General features: G+C 45.0%; 1 protein-coding gene across 7 annotated transcripts in view; it reads right to left on the bottom strand.

Moving 5' to 3' along the window:
* Window positions 1–20,429, bottom strand: part of OTOF (otoferlin) — a 125,382-nt gene that overhangs the window by 16,824 nt on the left and 88,129 nt on the right. For 3 of the 7 annotated variants that reach the window (XM_061562499.1, XM_061562496.1, XM_061562502.1), the window contains 15 exons: window positions 19,429–19,519; window positions 18,135–18,251; window positions 17,260–17,412; window positions 15,447–15,639; window positions 14,760–14,884; window positions 13,935–14,066; window positions 10,752–10,772; window positions 10,413–10,574; window positions 9,175–9,294; window positions 8,675–8,836; window positions 6,605–6,770; window positions 5,550–5,620; window positions 2,866–2,895; window positions 2,300–2,431; window positions 2,004–2,058 (listed from right to left, as the gene is read on the bottom strand). In XM_061562499.1, the coding sequence (XP_061418483.1) occupies window positions 2,004–2,058; window positions 2,300–2,431; window positions 2,866–2,895; window positions 5,550–5,620; window positions 6,605–6,770; window positions 8,675–8,836; window positions 9,175–9,294; window positions 10,413–10,574; window positions 10,752–10,772; window positions 13,935–14,066; window positions 14,760–14,884; window positions 15,447–15,639; window positions 17,260–17,412; window positions 18,135–18,251; window positions 19,429–19,519 (1,730 nt within the window). Of the gene's footprint in view, window positions 1–2,003; window positions 2,059–2,299; window positions 2,432–2,865; window positions 2,896–5,549; window positions 5,621–6,604; window positions 6,771–8,674; window positions 8,837–9,174; window positions 9,295–10,412; window positions 10,575–10,751; window positions 10,773–13,931; window positions 14,067–14,759; window positions 14,885–15,446; window positions 15,640–17,259; window positions 17,413–18,134; window positions 18,252–19,428; window positions 19,520–20,429 lie in introns of all 7 variants that reach the window. The other 4 variants (XM_061562497.1, XM_061562498.1, XM_061562501.1 and 1 more) reach the window with 4 other exon arrangements.

Genomic DNA, 20,429 nt, shown 5'->3' on the forward strand with positions numbered 1-20,429 from the left:
ACAAATAATTTATGTATACATTATGTTTAAGTTTATCTTATATCACAGTTTCGTAAATGAAAACTCACAAAATAAATGAACGTATAAATCACTCAAAACGAAGCACAACTGACGATTTTTATTGTTTCTCTTTCGATTTAGAATGAATACTAATGACCGATCAATGCGCATGCTCAGTGATAACACTTTCCTGATGCCGCACAGAAGACTCGGCCCACTAAGTGGATAGCTGAGCCACGCCAATCAAAATCAATAAAACTCTGCCCACTGTTGTCAATACATGTAACCACTGTGCTGTAGAGGCAATCACGTGGATTTCAGATGAACTGGAACAAATATTTGTTCGGTTTAAGAACGTGGCTTGTAATAAACACTTCTAAGAAAAACAATATATAACTGTTTTTAGATTATTCCTTTGGGCTTAAGGGATAATCTACAAGTTATTAATTTCCGTCAAAATCTCAGGTGCGCGGTTAATTCGCAAATCGGATAAACCGCACGTGGATAATTGAGAGTCTACTGTAGTAAGCAAATTTAAAACACAAAAAAACATGCAACGTCTAAAATGTTTTATTCAACAATGTGTAAAAATAAGCTATTTGAAATAATGATAGAGTGATTATCCGGCATTTTAGAAAATCCGGTGCCCCCTTCTCCTCTAAGCCACCTGATAATCGATGATCTACTGTATATGTTATGACAAAATAAGTGATTAACAGTGAAATTAGTTACATAACAATTATTTTCTCTATGAGAAGTATTGGGGTTGTTTTTTAATGATCATATGCACATCACTGCCGTATAACAAATGGGATTGCAAATGGTTTTTGCATTTCCGTTGCGTGCCAGGATTGTCGCTTGCATTCATCACATTGCCCCCACGGGCTGGGCACGCAGCGGCAAAACCTCTCCAGGAATCACAAGAGATGGAGTAAGAATATAAATATTAAAGCATTCCGTTTCGTTATGCAGTCATTCAGTCACCACATTGGAGCGAGAGTGGCCGATCTATCAAATCACCGACCGATTCATTTATAAATGCATCATTTATCATCATCCAATACGCCACCGGGACTAATTTATTTTCTCTCAAGGAATTTTAGAATGACCCTTGATGAGTAATAACAGTAGCACAAATAAATAATCATAACATCAAATCCTTACCCAAGCAAATGTCACCAAGGTTTCAAGACGTTATCCAGAAGGTGAAAGACATTAAGTATTTTTTTTAATGGGGTGCACACGGAATGTGGAGTGCCCACAAAAAAACCATGCATGTGTCGTGACATCGTGAGATGTCACTGTGTAATGCCGGCCCGAGAGAGGCACGGCGTGCGGTGTATTGACATCGCGGACACCACTAGGATGTGGGTGCAGTACCGGTCCCACCTCTTGAGTCACTGGATTATTCGTGGCAGGTCAAGAGCTATAGCCCGGACACTTTGGTGCCCCGAGGCAAGGTGCCATTTTCCTCTGGCGCCGATGCCACCCCACTAAAAAGACTGCACCAGAAATTGAGCGTTGCTTCGTTGTTGTCAACAGAATGGGCACCATGGTGGCGAGATGTTAACTACCTCACCAGGTATGGAGGAGATCGTCATGAGTTTTATCCTGACCCTAACGGCTGTATATTTGGAGTTTGCATGTCTCTATCCCTGTGGTCGTGTGGATTTTTGTTGAGGTCCTCCAGTTTTTCCCTCCATATTTATAATCAACATGCGTTTAGAGTAATTGGATGCTATAAATTTCCACGCGATAAACCATTTGAGTGATCATTTGTGGCCAGGTCTCTTCTGAAAAAGAGCTATATAGCTCAGTGGGGCTTACCTAAAATGAAAAAAGTTTAGTTTCAACAATCGGGCTCAACATTTGGGCAGGGGGGGTGCCCGGGGAAGCCGCCCTGCCTACACCACCCTGGCTACGGCACTGGGGCACGCAACTCCACACCCAGTGGACTCTTAACTGGGTAGAGGGCCCTTGGGTCCGAGAAAGAACGCGTTTACCTTCACCAGAATCGGACTCCTTTTCTTCTTCAGTTTCTTCTTGCATCTTTTGCTGCTGCAAGTGCATTACAGACGCACGTGGAAGAACAAGCGCCGGCATTAACTCAAATGCCGTCGTAAATTAAAAGATTAGTAATTTACAATGATGCCGTACGTCAATATTTTACGTGGGGAAGACCCGTGACTGTTACATCGTCTGATAAAATTATCTGTGCGTCCTTGTAGGTTTTATCGTTATTGTTGGCGTGAATAATTGACGGTTTATGCGTTGAGTCACGTGCTGTGATGCCCAGTACCTCCTTGAGGGTCTCTATGGACACAAAGTACTTGGACCACCAGTCCAGAAGTTCCTCATCTGGCTCGTCCTCCTCCTCCTCTTCCACGCCTTTCTTCTTCTTCTTTTTCTTGGAGTCCTTTTCTGACTCAACCTGCGGTTACACCACGGGAGGGGAGGAGGTGACCAAAGAGAGAGGATGAGGCAGCCCCGAAATCTACATCTGCTAAAAACTGGCCATGAATTCAGAAAAAATTGTTGGCTGCATCGTTGGTTCTGCTCGTGGAGAATTTATAGAGAAGCTGCACAGTCTGTAGATACATCCCAGAATTAAGGCCTTGACTGGCTAGCTGAGGCTAAACAACTCCCTCTAAACGATTCGTTTAGCAGCACGAAGCTGAGAAGAATGTGAGTATTACACTCTAGGCCAAGATCCAGAGATGCCAGGGAGAAATGCATAATAAAGTTATCTAGATATTTATTAAATCATTCCACCAGAGTATAATACTCGCAGAATAGTTTAAGAGGACAAAAAAACACAACGTATGAAGTAACACGTAAAATAAATGTGTGCGTTATTTCACTTACCGATTCGATTTTAACCACCGCGTCAGAATTCTGAAAGAGAAATGTAATCAATGGATAATAAATTCTGTATTTCGTACGTATCCGAGCAGAACATCGTAGTTGACCAGAATCACACAGTAAGATGGGATAATTTCATACAATTTTTCCCTTTAAACTGTCTGTTAATCCTCTGTAGTTTCAGTTTAATAATTATTATAGACTTATTTCTAAGGTCACAGTTAATAATTATTAAACTGTGATTATAATCATTGCTGATCAAGTGAGCATGGACATAAATGCATGTTAAACTTCTTTAGCACCGTACGTAGCCAACCGTGCTAACTGGAGATGCGGGGGAAGGACAAAAAAACATGATGCCAGATTAAAGTCGGGATGAAGGAGTCGCTCGATAATTTATTGGAGACTTTCACGGAACTGGACGTGAAGTGGTAATCAATGTACGGTCCGTTGCCTGGTTTGGCTAGGTGGCTCTGCGGCAGGGCACTCGACTCGTGAGTGAGCGAGCGATCGAGCGGGCGAGATAAAATCCCTAACTCAGCCCGCCGTCCCTTCAAGGTCAACAAAAAATGTACTGCTTGTCGAAGGTCATGCTGTAGAAAAAATGATCCCCATCGTAGAAACGTTGAATTTCCCTCAATTGCTAAAAACGGCCACTAATGCCACCAAATGTTTTTTTTCGTGATTATGAATTGCCTCGTTTTATCTGTTTATACAAATTAACAAGTCTTCCTGGAGTTATCCACTCAACCTCCCTGTGTGAAGAAGGACTATTGCCCAAAATGTTGCCTATTATAGACTTATTTCAAAGGCCACAGTGTTATTTAAGAATGTGTTTAGATTTTTCGTCATATTGAGAAGGGTTGCCACAATATGGTGATCTTACGACATAGCATCGACAATAGTATTATCGTCCGTCTTGCATCGTCATTTAGCGATGAGAGTTGCTCGTTTAAGTTTTCTTAAATATTGAATTTCCTGACCAACTGTTTATGAAATCACGGCGATAAAAGTTCATAATAATAATGACAGTTAAAAAAACAGCTATTAAAATTAAATATGCGCCTTGTAAAACACTTTCCGGAATAATTCTACGGAATGGCGATTACAGGGGTGTCATCGTATTGTGACACTGTGTGCATTATACGCCAGACAGTAACGTCGTAATGATTAGAAGTCTTGTGGCAGGCTCATGCTGAGTGATCTGCAGTTGAATAACTTTTATATGACATTTAACAATAACGTATGAAATACAATTACAGAGTTATTGGAAACTGATATTGTGATGTTCATTCTGTCGTTAAATTGTATTTCGTATTTTATTATATCAGTAAATATTTATATTGCATCAACCCTGACACTGCTAAATGTATATATTTAGGAAAAAATGAATTTATACGTGACAAACCTGACAAATTGGCTGTGTTGGTTAGTGGCGGGTTTAATGACATTCATGTTTATGCGATCTAACCCAAAAAACACTCGATTGTGGATAATATTGGTCACGAAAACCTATTTACTACTTGTTAAACTGATTAATGTTCATGAGTTTACTGGTAATTAATTATCTCTAAACGCAGCACCTCATCCCGTCTTACAGGAGATGGGCGAGGTGACCAGCAGGGGTCGTTTGAAGGTGGTGACCGGTGGAACTCGGGCCGAGGGATCACTGTGTTTACCACTGATATTGCAACGCAAATATGATGTAATTTATTTAGTAAACAAAAATCTGTCAATGAGTCTCGGCACAATTTTTCAGGAGGGTCCTGCATTCAGACGTTAGTCCGATTAATTTATTTGTAGAAAATCAATTGCACGTGGGAGGAAACTAAATATGCATGTCTATTTGCATGAATATTGCTTCACTTAATCATGCCACTGTAACAGGGACAGGACGGCATGAGCCGGGAGCCCATTCATGGCCAACTTCCAACTGTGTCTGCCTCTGGCTACAGCCTATCCACCTCTGGGAGTACAATTTCCAGCTCCAGACAACCTTATTTGACATTGTGAGCCACTGATTCCTCAGATGTCCTGCAGTTTTAGTTCGGCTGACGTTTCTGTACAAGGATGATGTTGGGAAATCTCTTTTTGTGCATCTTCTGTGCTCAGTGAGATAATCTTCTCCTCGGGACGATGTCTCTAATCATAGTTCCTTGCCAATGTCATGTTACCGTATTGGTCTGAGAAATTGACTTTCTGGCATTTAAATATAAGCGCATGAGAAGGACACTATCAATTGTATAACAAGAACAAGGCAGCATCTATGAAAGTTTGAATGGGAGCATTGTAACTTTACCGAAAGACCCAAAGAATAAGAAGAGGGCGGTGATGTGCAGCGTGGAGGAGGGCAGGTTTATGAAGACAGACTTCGGGGTATACCCAGAGATCGACGACCAAGGGGAAGACAGAGCCAGACAGTGGCGGTCAGACTGAAAGAGCAGGCTTTGGACAGCTGCGCAACGCTTGAGAGTGTCTGGAAAAAGGAGACAATGAAAATAATATAGGGTGGCATCAACACGGCACTGGCTATTCAGACCTCTTCATCTCTGCACAGTGATGCATCGGGGGATATCCAGACCACACGTACTCTCATTCTGTCTGGCGTTAAATGCCGTCAACGCTCAGTCTGAGAGGGAGGGGGGGGGGGGTGGCCTCTGTGTGACACGAGAAAGGCGTCGACTCACGGGATCCAAGCGGACCATGGTCTCTGCTTTTCGCAGAGAAATCTCCTCCATGTTGATCGCTGCGTCGCCTGCTGAAGGAACAACGACGTTGACATGCGACTTTAGCTTCAACTGAAGAGGTATGCATCTTGACTTAAAGCTTTCGTGACTGCAGGAATTCAATGTTCTTTGGGTCTTTCGGTAAAGACACGTAGATAAAGTTTGATGCATGCAGTGTGGGCAAATAATACAACAAAATATTAATTTATTTATGATGAGGTGAGAGCCCACTGAGAGTAAAATTTTCTTTCTCTAGGGAGGCATGGATCAATCAGAGTACAGTACGGAGAGCCATTTACCTGCACACAAAGACAAATACAAAGATCCCCCGGATAGCCTGTTTAGATGATTGGGGCAAGTGCTGTTAACGAGCAGCACCGATGAAGGCCGGCATGGCACACCAGGGGTGGTCGGTCAGCACCACGCACGCCCGCCCGCCTTTGTCTCCCCAGTGGCGATATTTACACATCGCACCAGGTACTCATTTGAGGCTGAGTCGGCCTAGGGGAGGCCCAGTACCGATTCAGATAATCGTCACTGGTATTGGCTGTGAGCGGGAATCGAACTTGGGTCGCCGGATTCGTAGCACACACATGTGCACACAGCGTACACACCCACCCATATACACACTCACACACGCACAATGTGCTTGAAAATACAACTCTGGCTCTCAATCCACATCGGTCCCTTATCCTCCCCCAACTGCTCCACCCGAACTTCCACCTGAACTTCGTAAAAGCGCATAAACATGCACATGTGTACACGGTCCTTGGACGGGACTGGAAATTGAACAGTACGCGTAACAATTCACCCCGCTTTCCCTTCACTCTAAACGGATTCTGCATCCGCGGAAGCCGATCGTGACGATAGGGAATGTCAGACCGACAACAGCAGATCTTTTTTGCTGTCGTGGAAACAACCTCGCCTGGTGAATAATCGGCTGGTGCGCGCTGTCACCTGCGGGCACACACTTTAGCACACAAGACCCAGATGCAGGCGCGGGTCATTCGTGTCACCTATGGTGCGGATGTTGGCGGCCTTGGTCTTGCTGGGCGCCCGCAGAATGAACTTGCGCAGGGAGGTGACGGTGTGCGTGCCCACCAGGGTGTAGCGGCCGAACGCGCGGCAGTCGACCACGCGGATGTTGAGGGGCGGGTGCAGCAGCTCGTTGTCCGGTAGGTCCTGGAGGCCAAGGAACACGCCGTGTCATGCTCTCCCGGAGCCGTTCCACACAAGTCGACATCGCCATCATTCGCTCATAACCATCGCTCGCCCATCACCATCGTTCGCTCATCACCATAATTTGCTCTTCACCATCGCTCGCTCATCACTGATGCCGGCATAGCCATCGTTCACTCATCACCAACGTTCGCTCATCACCGATACCGAGGAAAGTTGCTTTAACCGCCCTCATCGAGCTCAATGTCATTGTCACCGTACACATGATGTGGCAGGGTGCTCGTATCCACTGCTTGGCCCTAATACAGTACTACCGGAGACAGTACGGGAATCATTGATAATATTCTGAGCTTGAAAGAACGTTATTTTTTCTTCTCTATTATATATTCGTGATTTATGATTTAAATTGTGCATTCTTAAATATATAATCGTTTGTTGTTAAAGCGATAAGTCGAGAAATGTCTGTGCTCTTCGGCTTCCTGGTTGGTATGTGAGGCAATCTCAACCAGCTGGCTCAATAAATCTCAATAAACAAAAACAATTCCACATTTGTACGGTGCGAGACATTCACTACATAGTGTGGCCAGTGATGACCTCGTGTTAAGCAATACTTATTTTATTGACCCTGAAGGGATGACGGGGCCGAGTCAATCCCCAACTTATTTTAACCCTCTAGTTTAATATTGAGCTGTTATAGCTCAACCTACCCGGTGAGCTCTCTGGCTATGCCTGTACATTCATTGCGTTATATATCCAAGCAACAGACATTGTGCTGCTCGCAGCAGACATCGCGGCTGTCGCGATTTTCACCTGAAGACGATGGCTTGTGTTGCTATCGAAACGTCGTGATTTATTTAGTTTTATTTCTACCTACGTGACTTACCGAAAGAACCAAAGAGTATGGATTCCTGCAGTCACGAAAGCTTCAAATCAAGATTGAACACACACGCTCTTTACATAATCAACGTTTTTGGGTTTAGATCGCGTTATTTATAAATGTGTCGTAACCCTCCACCACCCGACACGGCCAATCAGTAAAAAAGTGTCACGTTGACAAAAGACAAAACGCCCGATGATGCTGGATGCAATTACCAGCGAAACACCGTACTCAAATTGTAAATGTTGTGGTTTCACGCTTCAACACACCGGTGGGCTAAAGCAGTGAACTATTTGTCTTTTGTCAACGTGACACTTTTTTACTGATTGGCCGTGTCGGGTGGTGGAGGGTTACGACACATTTATAAATAACGCGATCTAAACCCAAAAACGTTGATTATGAATAATATTGGTCGCGAAAGCCTACGTGTTAAACGCTCTTTACACTTACAACTAACGCACATTGACACTCTACTGTTTTCATGAAAACTATGTCGTGGCTGGCTTTGCTTTGCAACATGTGTTTTCTAGATTTTATTATATTTTCGCAAACATTTAAACAACGTCAAAGTGTCTCCATGCTCGAACAGACGCAGGAGCTTCGCTCATCCCGGCTGGAGGTCCTCGGCCAATTGCGCAAACCCACTGTGCCTCTGGATCTCATCTCTCAAATCAACTGGTATCACCAAGTGGTACATATTTTACTCTACACAGATGATGATGATGAGCTGAGTTTAACTCATGTCTCAAGATTTGGAGCCCTGTTGCTCTAAGAGGGGTGAAGTACAGGCTGCAAGATGTTTGCCAGAACAGTATCCTCAGCCGAGTGTAACAAAGAATCAAAGAAGCTGCAGAATCTTATACTCGACACATGTTATCTGGTATAACCGTTCACTACATCTCATTCCCACAGATTTAATCAAGCCACATTACCAAGAATCTTGACATTAATTTGGCAGAATACTGCATGCGTGGGAGATTCCGCAGATGCAGTCAGACAGGACATGACTAAGGTGCTTGGGTCTGCTCACCACTTCAAAATGCTTGAAGAGGGTGCTGAAGTTGGGGTTCTGCTTGTAGCTGGGGATCACCACAGACTGCACGCTTTTCCCCGAGCATTCGACGTCCACACGCGGGCGATCGACCGTCACCAGCTGGATCCTCTTCAGGTCCCTCAGGCCCCAGAAGAGCACCTGCATCCACGCAGAGAGCAGGAAAAAAACCGAGCGAGAGCCATATGATAGTCACACGGGAGTATATTCTTAGGGTTTTTTTCGGTAAAGTCACGTAGGTAAAAAATAAAAATTAATAAAAGTAAAATAAAATAAAAATCACGACGTTTCGGAGGCAACACAAGCTTCCGTCTTCAGGTGGAACCGTCACAGCACGTATCACTTGATACAGCTAATATGAATCCTTGCAGTCACGAAAGCTTCAAATCTAGAATCACACGGGAGTGCCCGTGCGACATCTAACTCAACTCAAGTCGCTCACTTTGATATCTGGCTCGGTGACGAATGAGTGCGGGCACCTCAATCCGGTACTTGCTGAGGATTGGGCGGATGCCCCTTGGAACGGGAAGGATGGTGCCATGCTCCGTGTCTGTTGGACCCGAGATGGGTGGGAGGTCTCCCTTGCCCGATGGCGGGATCTGCGGAAATGCCGGCGCATTGTTGTTATCATCAACTTTTTATCCCGCTCCCTTTTGTGTGAACGTGCGGTATGCTTGATTGAATAGAGCAAGTGGGAAACCAGGCAAAGAGAATGCTTTTAGATTTTGTCGAAAATAATTCCAAGTGTCAACGGACATGGAATACAGAAATCTGGAGAGTGCACCAAGGTGAACTTGATTGATAAACGATATGCAGGAATGCCAACGGTGTCAAAAATAATTCCACGTGTCAACAGACATGGATGACAGGAATCTGCAGAGGGCACCAAGGTGAACTTGAAATGTAAACGATATGTAGAAATGCCAAGGGTGTCACAAGTCAAGAAGTGGATGTGTGATATATTATTAAATAGACGTGTGATACTGTGAAAACTCTGTTGTACCAGTGGTAGTAAAATACAGTATATTCAACAGCATTATAATTTGGAATCATTTAATTACAACCGTTATATCTCTAAATAAAAATGAACATTTTTGCAATGAATACATTGACTGTTAAAATAAAAAAAATATTGTTTCATTGGCAAGGCTTTCTACTTGTTTTTTTTGTAACTGTATGCACACAAATTTATTACCCGTGTTAATCACATTTTTATTTATAGAGCGCCTTCACTCAAGGCACTTGACATAACTGACAAAACGGTGACACAATGGAATTATGCGGTTACTACTATTTTTATTTTACTAGATAAGGCCCACTGAGCTATATAGCTCTTTTTCAGAAGCTACCTAGCCACAAATGATAGCTCAACGAAGTGGCTTATCACGTGGAAATTTAAAGCAGCCAAATACTCTAAACGCACGATGTTGATTCTAAATGTGGAGGCAAAAACTGGAGGACCCGGAGAAAGATCCACACGACCACGGGGAGAGAGACACGTGCAAACTCCAAACATACAGGCGTCAGGGTGGAGATCGAACCCACGACCTCCTGTATAGCAGGCGAACTACAAGGATTACATCACGAAGATTTCCAGGCGAGGGTCACGGTTCATTAACAACAACGACGACGAGCGACGTCGGCTCGCACAGAGTGGCTGGACTCCACCGGGGGGGGGGGGGGCGGTCGGGGCGGTGGTGCGGGGCAAGGTGGCTACCTGCAGGAGCTCGAAGGCAGCGAGCAGTTCTCCCGCAGTGGAGTTCCCCCGGTAGATCTGGTAGTAGTCGAGCTGCGGGGGGAAGCGCGGCGCGTCGTACTTCTCGTTGCTCATTTTCACCACGGGCTTGGCCAAGGCTCGTCCGATGAAGTCCGCCTTCCCCTGCAGAGTCACGCAGCCGACCGCAGAGGCTCGGACGCTCACCGCCGCCACGTGTGGCAAAAACACTCTCGCGGGGTGAAAACGTTCACGGTCGGTGTAAAGATCGTGTACGAATCTACGTGATGCACTGTACAGAGGAGTGAAATCGGCGCTGCCGCGTCGATAAACGAGTCTTACCGAACCTCCCAATTTCGACGGCTGATGTTGTGTGACAATAGCAAAACGTTAAAAGTTTTCTTTGGCAACTTTCATTCGAAATACACAAATGATAAATTCAAGCCAGAAAACAAGCGATCATCCTTACGTGCACATCACGTGAACGCTGTATTTGAAATTCTGCATTGCGACGCTCATGCAAGCTGAAGTGGACCATTTCAAATGCATACATTTACACAGGACATGTAACAACACCAATTATGTTTTCATTTGGACTTGGATCAAATATTATTTTCGGCTCAAAAAGTTACCGCTCATCTTGTCAGTTGCATGAAGAAAATCCAAAGAGTTGCTGTTAATGTCGTGTAAGTTGCATTTGATTTCGTACGACAGGCAAGAGTAACATATGTGGGTAACTGCTCTACAAATACAACGCAAGAAGCCACTCAAAAAGCTGCGAGCGCTCTCTTGGTGTCCTGGCCCCAGGGCAAGCCACCTTAAAATCCATGACACCCGAGGGTCCGAACTGGCAGAACCAACACAAATCTGTGACAGAGGTGCCTGCTATTCACACTGTTAATTTAATTCACGTTTTAGAAGTGGACAATTGTAGTATATATATATTTCTTGATTTTCACAACAATGATTAATCAAGCGCAGGTACAGTGTGTGTAAGGTGCCGACGTAACTTTCCCTCATGCATGAATGAAGATGCCAAGCTGGGCCTTGTAATGTCTAGATTTGCATTGTCGAGTGAAAATCACGACCATTTGATTTACCTGGGATTGGGACAAAAATGTCGCCCAGTTAAAGTAAATACATGTAAAATATTTATGCAATAGTGGAAAAAATAGGGGCATTTTTTTGCACACAATCAATCGGTAATGCACACACGTGCAGATTTCAATATAGCATACAAATCTGTGTTCACAGAATGTTACCGATTTTAGTGATGGACCCCAGGGTGTGTGGATGAAGGATGAGCTGTAGGGTTATGGAGCTAAGGCAGGCAGGTCTTGCTGTGCCAAAGCTCAAACATTCGGGGCAATGTGCCCCATCTCACTCTGACCACGGACAGTTGTTTCTTGCCCTCGGGCCACACATGGACATAAGCAGGACACCCTTGCTACTACTTGACAGCGACACGCCTAACAACAGCAGCAAGCTATACTTATCTACATCCACCAATTTGAGCAGTATAAAATAGAAATGCAAATATATAAAGTAAGTATATTATAAAATAGAAATTAGAACAGTTATATAGTGATGGCACGCGGTATCACACGGTCACAATGTGTAAAAGCATCTGTCAGGCCGTGACAATTAAATAAACGTGAAATAAACGGTCGAGTCTAAGTGACTAAGTGACATGTGGGGTAACGTCGGTGATATTTGGGAACCGCGTTGACGATTGGCAGTGCACTGTTGTTTACAACTGTTTCAGAAAAAGCAAACACAAAACAACATCACAGTTTAATTCTCAAAGAGGAAATGCAAAAGTCACGCGCGCAACGTGAAAACGCGTCAAGGGTGCACGTGTACTTTACGCAGTCGCAGACCATGTTATGTATCTTAAAACAATGCTTCAGAAATACATCCCCAGTCTTTGAATTTAACAGCTACCATTAACTTTATGTCCGTCAAGCAGGGCCGCAGTTTATAACAAAATCCCAGTTGCCGAGCAAGTTGCTGGGGTGAAACATTGAGTGCTGAATCACAGATGAAAACTGACTGCTTTATAGACTAAACTATGTTTTATTTTACCAGGTAAGGCCCACTGAGCTATATAGATCTTTTTCAGAAGCGACCTATCCACAAATGATAGCTCAACAAAGTGGCATATTGTGAAGAAATATATAGCAGCCAAATATTCTAAACAGATAAAAACCGGAGGGCCTGGAGAAAATCCACGCAAACAACGGGGAAAACATGGAAACTCCATATTATACAAGCCTCATTGTCAGGATTGAACCCACGACCTCCTGTATACCAGGCGAGGGAGTTAACACCTCGCCACTGTGGCGCTCCCTTTATGGTGAGTACAGTGAGGGAGAGGAACTAGGTGCTTCAGAATTCTCACAGACAGCATGTACTACGTTCATATGCAATATGACTTCCTATTCGAATTATTTAGCCAAACACTACATTTTTTGAGCTGTTCAATGGAGGTGCTATAATCAACACTGTGTATGAGTGTGTAGCTATGGGAGTCAGAGAGGATGCCTGGAGGAATCTCTGGCTCTGTCAGCACCCAGAATATTTATTTAGAATCTTGATTTTGACGGCAGGAGGAATCCAATGAGCTATTAAGCTCTTTTTCACAGATGTCCACCGTGTGTGTGTGTGCCCACTCACTCCATGACTACAGCACCAGTATCGAAGATTCATAAAACGTCTGCCGCAGCTAAACCAGCTTTGAGAGTCTTGATATGGCGAGCCAACATTTGCTCCACTAAAAATAATAATGTAGACTTAATCCAGAATGGTTATGCAAAAAGGCCTTGCATATAAATAAATATATGACTATAGGTCTAATTTTACAATACACATTCCCACTCCCAAGAAAAATAAGCAAATTATCAAACAAGTTCTGCCGAAATTTAATTTGGTAGGTGCCAGTAGTACTTAGCATGCTAATGGTACGGGAGTGGATTCAGTGGACTCAAACACGATACTTACAGTGCTCATCAAATTGGTCACAAGAAAGCACTTGTTAAATGTTATTCACATCGGGCGCCATGTGCAGCCTCCAAACCTTATTAACTCGACGTATCTGGCCTCTCTGTGCATGTGCTATCAAGTAAGGCCATTGCCCGAAACGTCACCGATTTTTTTATTTTAAGGCCACAGTGTTGAGTTTTTTTCTTATGTCGACTGTGCATGTACACAAACTGCCGACGCGGCATCACTATAATAACTTCTCATGGTCGGATTTAGAGGTGGATTTAAGAACCAGAGGTTAATTTATTGTCAATTTCTCCAACCCTCGTTCCCAGAGACAACTTCACCAATGAACTGGATATCAATGCTCGTTTTGCTTAAATCGGTTTCCTCAGCCACCTGGAGGGAACCCAGCAGCTATGACGTCAGCTTAAATCATCAGTGAGTGGTGTGAGAGGCTTTGCTGAGACCCTGCGTTGAATGCATTAATTACTGTGAATATGCAATTACAAGTACTGAACACTGGAACGGCAAACATACCACCGTGTCCTGGTCGAAGACCTCGATGACGATGATGGGTGGGTCATCTCGCAGCTCCTGAGCTTCTCCATAGAGCTCAATGCTGTCGAACACCAGCATTTGGTCCCACGTGGGACACAAGGTCTCTGGGATGACCTGACAAGGGGCAAAGCAGACCACGGTGAACAAACAGAGTGCGTCTGCTCACCCTTTTGCCTCTCACAAGCCGGAGATGTTGAACGGCCTAATGGATCTAGTACTGAAGCACGACCACAGGACAACGATGGAATAAAAAGCAAGAATAGATAAAATTTCGAAGCACGTGCTCAAATACGGCTACGGTGAAGCCGCAGGCTTTGGAACAGATGATAATTCAATGAGAAGTCAGGTTGTCTCATCGTCTACATGCAGATGCAAGCAAATGCAAACGGGAATTCCGTGTGAAACCCTGAAACTCACAAGGCAGTCAAACAGCCCTGCAGCATTTACACCATTGGTACCTCATTTGCCAGTAAAAAATATGATAATTGGTTTGTTACCCTTTTATCTGGCGTCATCTGGTCCAACCCATGTGAGACTAGGCTCTAAGGAAAGCTGTCTCGGGTGTGGACCAATCAACTTAAAGGACAGCGCATACATTATCAGAGTTATGTTTTTTGTTTGCATTATGACTGCAGGTATTGCGGTCTATGCAAACATGACTCCTTGTAAAAAAGGTGTCAGTTTTGTTGCCAGATAAAAGGGTAAAAAACCAATTATCAGTCCTGCAGCAGTTCCACTGTACTGGCAGGAGCGGCACTACGCTCGTACGTGCTGGTGGGAGCGTGCATGGAGTCCTGTGGTTTGTACCTCGGTGGCCTGGCTGTGCGTGGAGAAGATGATTCTGCCAAACGGGTCCGAGAGCCCGGTGCTGTCGGCTGCGAAGAGGCTCCGCGCCTGGTACATGTGGACTCGCAGCTGGAACATTTGCTTTTCTGCAACAAAATGGGTTAAAGGTATGAGAAGAAATAATACCGTGCCAAGTGTAAAGCAACAATTAAAGAGCAAAACATTGTGGTTGTAGTTTCATTTAATTGTAATATCAAATCATCTTTCTATTTCATTAAGATTGTATCTATACTTGTGTGTGAAGTAAAAAAAAAAAGTTTTATGTAGTGCTTTGAGATACTTCAATAAGAAAGGCGCTTCATAAAATAGAGGTTATTATTATTATAAATCGGATTTTGGGGAGTATGGGACATTCATGTTATATATATACAAATATATTTAAAAAATCACCCTCAATGTTGGAGTGATTTTTCAGCCCCCTACTCAACGTGCAGATCAAAGAGCAACTCCCAGTGACATCCACATTACAAGTGTATTGATGTCTATGACAAGCACATTGATTGATGTTGGATGACAGAGTAACAACCGTCAATGTGCGTACATTTGATATCCCATTCTCAATACGTTTTACCACCCATTATTCGTTTTTTTCTCGGTGCCTGTTTCCTCGACGTTTCATGCGGCACGTCAAACTCTAATGGTTCTAACCTTTATAGATGAGGCTGATGGGTGGCAAGGCTTGTGCGATCGGGCTGCTGTTCTTGGCCTTTTTCTGCTCGTAGCCATTGGGCAAGCCGTTCATGAAGTCCTTGCGATGTTTGTGCAGGCTGAGCCAGAAGTAAGCCTCCAGCTTAGCCTGCACCGTCCAGCCTCCGGAGCCGAAGCTCTTCTTCCCGGGCAGCTGCAACCACCAAAGACAAAGATAAAGGTCCCCCGTATAGCCTTAAAAGACTGTTGGGGCAAGTGCTGTTCACTAGTAGCACCTATGAAGGCCAGAACAGCACACCTCAGGGTGGGTGGCCAGCACCATGCCTGGCCGCCTTTGTCTCCCTATCGGCGATGTTCATACACTGCACCGGTACTCATTTGAGGCTGAGTCGACCTAGGGGAGGCCCAGCACCGGGGTCAGATAATCATCACTGGTGTTGGCCCTGAGCAGGAATTTAACTTGGGTCGGCGGGTTCGTAACGCAGTGCGTTAACCGCTGCGCCTCCCCCTGCAACCACCACCGCCTCCATCGTGAACACAAGAGATTGACACAAGCGAGGTCTGGCATGGGAGGCAAGCGATTAGGATCCCCTTGTGGATGCACGGGAGAAACGTTTCGGGTCTTTTGTTAAGCAGCAGAATGAAATGCGTACCGATAACCGCCTGTGCGGTGAGATTCTGCCCTCTGAGGGATGTTCCTGTGAACCTGTGATGCCTGTGACAGTGAGAAATATTTCAAGTGATCTGTACAATATGTTTATATTCGCAAAAAAAAAAAACATATATGAACAACATATTACCAATGGCACTCAAAAGGTTTTCTGAGCAAGATGGTCTAATTGCATCACTCGCAGTCCAGCACAAGGAGCATACAATCCTAAGAAAATAATAAATAACAAATTTCCGTAAATAAAAAAAACATATCCATGGCACGGGCACCACACGGACGGCCGACTCGACTCACATAGACTTAAATGTAAACGTGGAATTAAACGGATTAGGAATTGTGGGCAACGTAAGACATGCGGCCTTGAGCGCATCACGAGAATCGGTGTCACAAAGCCCGGGCCCATGCCGAAAGCAACGAGACCAAGCCGAAACCAAGGCCGGGAGCCTTTTAGTGCAGATCGGTGTCGAGGCCAGTCAAGGCTGCATCCTCCAGCCTGAGGTCAGTGTCAAGGGCAGTGCCTCTAAGCCAAGTCTTCAGACTGACGCCACTACCATGAAGTCAGGACTCACGGCCGAGAACTGACCCGAGGTCAAGCTGGCCTTGAGAAGACCGGTCTCCATTATGACACAAACAGTGGACCTCATAACGATAACACAGCTCGGCTTCATGCAGTGAGCTAGAGCAGGGGCTTGCAACCTTTCAAAGAAGGAGAGACTTTGTTTTTAACCAAAATAATTCTAGAGCCGCATTACACGCAGAGCTACTTGTACACAAACACAGCAGGTATAGAGCAGCTGACAAACACATTCTGACTTCAATGAACAAGATAGGTGATGGAGTAAACTGCATCTATTTAGTTTATTTCCCTCCTTAGTTATTCTTTAACAATACAGTTTGACTGTTGTACATTTTGTCATCACCAAGCCAATCAAGTGACCCATTCCCTGCTATATTTAAGCAATAGTGTTTACTTTAAATTACGTTTTCAGATTTAAGTTTCCCACAAGGGGGGCAGCCAAAGTGGTGGGGGGGGGGGGCAGACAATCAATTAGCCGCATGCGGATCCGCAGGGTTGTCGACCCCCTAAAATAGAGTTCCATGTGGGCAGACCGAGTGGAGGGACGCAGGGACGCGAGCCCTCACCCGGAGGAAGAGGGTCTTGATCTTCCCGCAGTCCTTGCCCATCTCGTCGTCGATGGGCGAGTAGAGGATGTCCTTGGCCGAGATGCGCGCGTATGCCACGCGCTTGTTGTTGCTCAGCATCCACACGTACACATCGGGCACGCTGTGCTGGGGCTGGACCACACGGGCGCAGTTACTCGTCAAGCCTGTGCGGACGCTGTGCGCGCGAAATTGTGGCCATGTCACGCAGAGCGATCGTGACCAAGTGATCCTGCTCCACGATCCGTAAGCCATGAGGCCATGAGCAGCAGCATCGCTATGTCACGTTACCCGACACTCAAGGCGCCGCGGTGGTGAGATGTTAACTACCTCGCCTGGTATACAGGAGGTTGTGGGATCGATCCCAACCCTGGCGCCTGTACATTTAGAGTTGGCATGTTCTCCCCGTGGTCGCATGGATTTTTCTCCAGTTTTTCCCTCCACATTTAGAATCAACATGCGTTTAGAGTATTTGGCCACTATAAATTTTCACATCATAAGCGACTTCGTTGGGCTCTCATTTGTGGTCAGGTCGCTTCTGAAAAAGCACTAAACAGCTCAGTGGGCCTTAACTGGTAAAATAAAAATAGTTTAGTTTTAGTTTCCTCTCAACGTTTGTTTCAGCGTGGTGGGCACTGCCAGTGTCTGTCAGGGCTACCTGTTAACGAGCAGTGGCCTACCACGTAAGTGGACATCTGCATACGTATGAATGTTTTTGAATACATTTATTTGCCATTTTAATGTTTGTCACACAAATTTTAATTATAAAGTTATTTGATTAATTCTACATTTGGATAATTGATCCACCAGTGCCATCTCCATGGGCTATAAACACGTGGCAGCGAGGGTGCCCCCACCTCATCGGCGAGGAAGCGAAGCTTCTGCAGGAAGTTGTACGCCTGCTTAAGCTTCTCCTTGAGTGTTGCCCGCTTCACGTTGATTCTCAGCGTCTTGGCCTGCATGGCCATCGTCTCCTGTGGTGAACGAAGAGAGGAACTTTTACGGAAAAGCAGTCACTTGAAAAAATGTGAGTTTATACGACATCTCAATGAGAACGCATCTCGACGAGCTGTACAGAAACTATGGACACAGGAACTATTGTGCTGCCAAAATACGTAATTGTATTGCAGTGTTATGTTGTGTCCAGAGTAATGTTTCTACAAGTTGGTAGAAGGTAATTTATAATTTAATTATTTTATACATCAATTTTCCCGCCAGTGGAAGCTGATATATAACAGGCTGAAATGAGGTCACGTGTTGAGTGACAGCTCTGTGATTGGTTGCCTTGGGCCCATGTGGTTTTGACAGGACACCTCTACTGTGAACATAATAATGGCCATTTTAGAATCTACCAAAACTACTGATGCATCGATATTTAAATATATATTTGTTTAACCAAACAAACCTTTTTTATTGCAGTTACGTCTACAATGCTATACTTTTTAATATTTTAAAGACCGAGGAAGGCCTGACAGGGTGAAATTCCTCGCTCGGATCTGCTGCCTTGTTTGAATAGGCCGCGTGGACTGCGACATCAAGGCAAATGGGATGAGAGAGGGCGAAGTTCTTTGGCTGGTCTTAGTTAAGAAAGGCCTTAGCAGGCCATGGCTATCGTTGTAGACCTGCACCATGACTTCAGTGAGCTCTTTGGGCTGAGGAAAGCAGCAAGAGACGGGGGAGGAGGGGGGGCTGGGCTCGAGGGCCCATAGAGACAGGCCTGCTATTGGCTGTAGGGAATGTGAGATCTGGGAGGAAGCCAAACCATTACATTCAGAGGACGACATTTATTTTTCATTACGTTTATGTGTATCATAAATGTGGGGAGATTGAAACGTTTGTATAAGGAGGTATTAAAAACGTCAAGGTGGCATTGTGTGTGTATGTGTGTGTGCAGAAAGTTGGCACAGTGGTGAGCACAGTTGATTCATCTGCCGGTCATCTCAGTCAACCCATGGCACCTGGGTCTGTTCCGTGACCTCCTGCTAGCAGCGAACCTTCGACACTTTATATGGTCATTAAAGTGCACCGAGCATTGGCAAAAGCGGCGTAGTGACATCATCACCGCATAGTGGCGAAAGGCGGCTGTTGTTGCCATTGCGGGGTTTGAGTGTTGGCGTTGCTGTGCGGGTGCGTTGGAGTTGTGGGATTCACCAGCTCGTGCGTACAGGCCTTCAGCCGCTCCTTGTCGAGCCGCGTCTGCCCGTTCTGCTGCTTGTCTTTTTTGGCCAGGGCAACAAATCGCCTGGGAAGCACATGGACACGAAGCCTATTCAAGCTGGTGTCCATCGTATCACAGCAACAAGTTTGCAATGAAAGAGGCGTTCCCACATCAGTGATCTATCCACTGTTCTTGCGACGCCACAATCCACCTGTGCACATGAGCTTATTTTCAGGTGGACATCCTCTCGGCCATGTTCCTTCCATTGCTTGCCACTCCTTTGTCTACTACCGATGTGTGCTGCTCAAGCCAAATTACTATTTTTTAAACCGTTAAATACGATGTCTTTAACTTGCATACATTATCTAATCCACGTGTGTCACTTCCTGACTCATCATTACCATCAGGATTCTTCAGTCATCATCACTGAAACCACGATCATCATCACTATCACCTTCCTCATCATCGTCTTCACAGTAATCTTTATTATAAAGACGGTCACTTCATCGCCCGCTTTCGGATGCACTTCTGCGGCCGTCTAGAACGCTCTTCCTTCCGATATTAGGAAGCGACTGGAACTATGCACTTTGAAATAATCTAGATTTATAACGAAATTCTTTGATTGGCTTCGTACAGTGTGAAGGAAATTCAACATATATACAATCAATGTCGTGAGCTTTGTCTTCAAGTGGCACAAAGCCGTGCCTGGCTCAGTGTTACAACAGCACAGCTCAGTGCAAGATAGAGCAACATCGCACACAGCCCCCCCCCTACCCCCCCCCCCCCCCACGGTATGCGTTCCTGTGTTGGACGGACGGAGGTTGATTGGTCAATGCAGTCTGGGGCATGTGAGAAGGTCTAGGAAAGCAATTCCTGAACAATGCCTATTACAGAGGCCCATCACTACTACACCCTTACCTAACCTTATTTTATATTTATAGAGCGCCTTCACTCAAGGCGCTTGACATAGTTTCAACAACGGTGATAGAATGGA

The sequence above is a fragment of the Lethenteron reissneri genome, chromosome 29, assembly GCF_015708825.2.
Source record: "Lethenteron reissneri isolate LAM-NWPU_2019-01 chromosome 29, ASM1570882v1, whole genome shotgun sequence".
NCBI lineage: Eukaryota > Metazoa > Chordata > Hyperoartia > Petromyzontiformes > Petromyzontidae > Lethenteron > Lethenteron reissneri.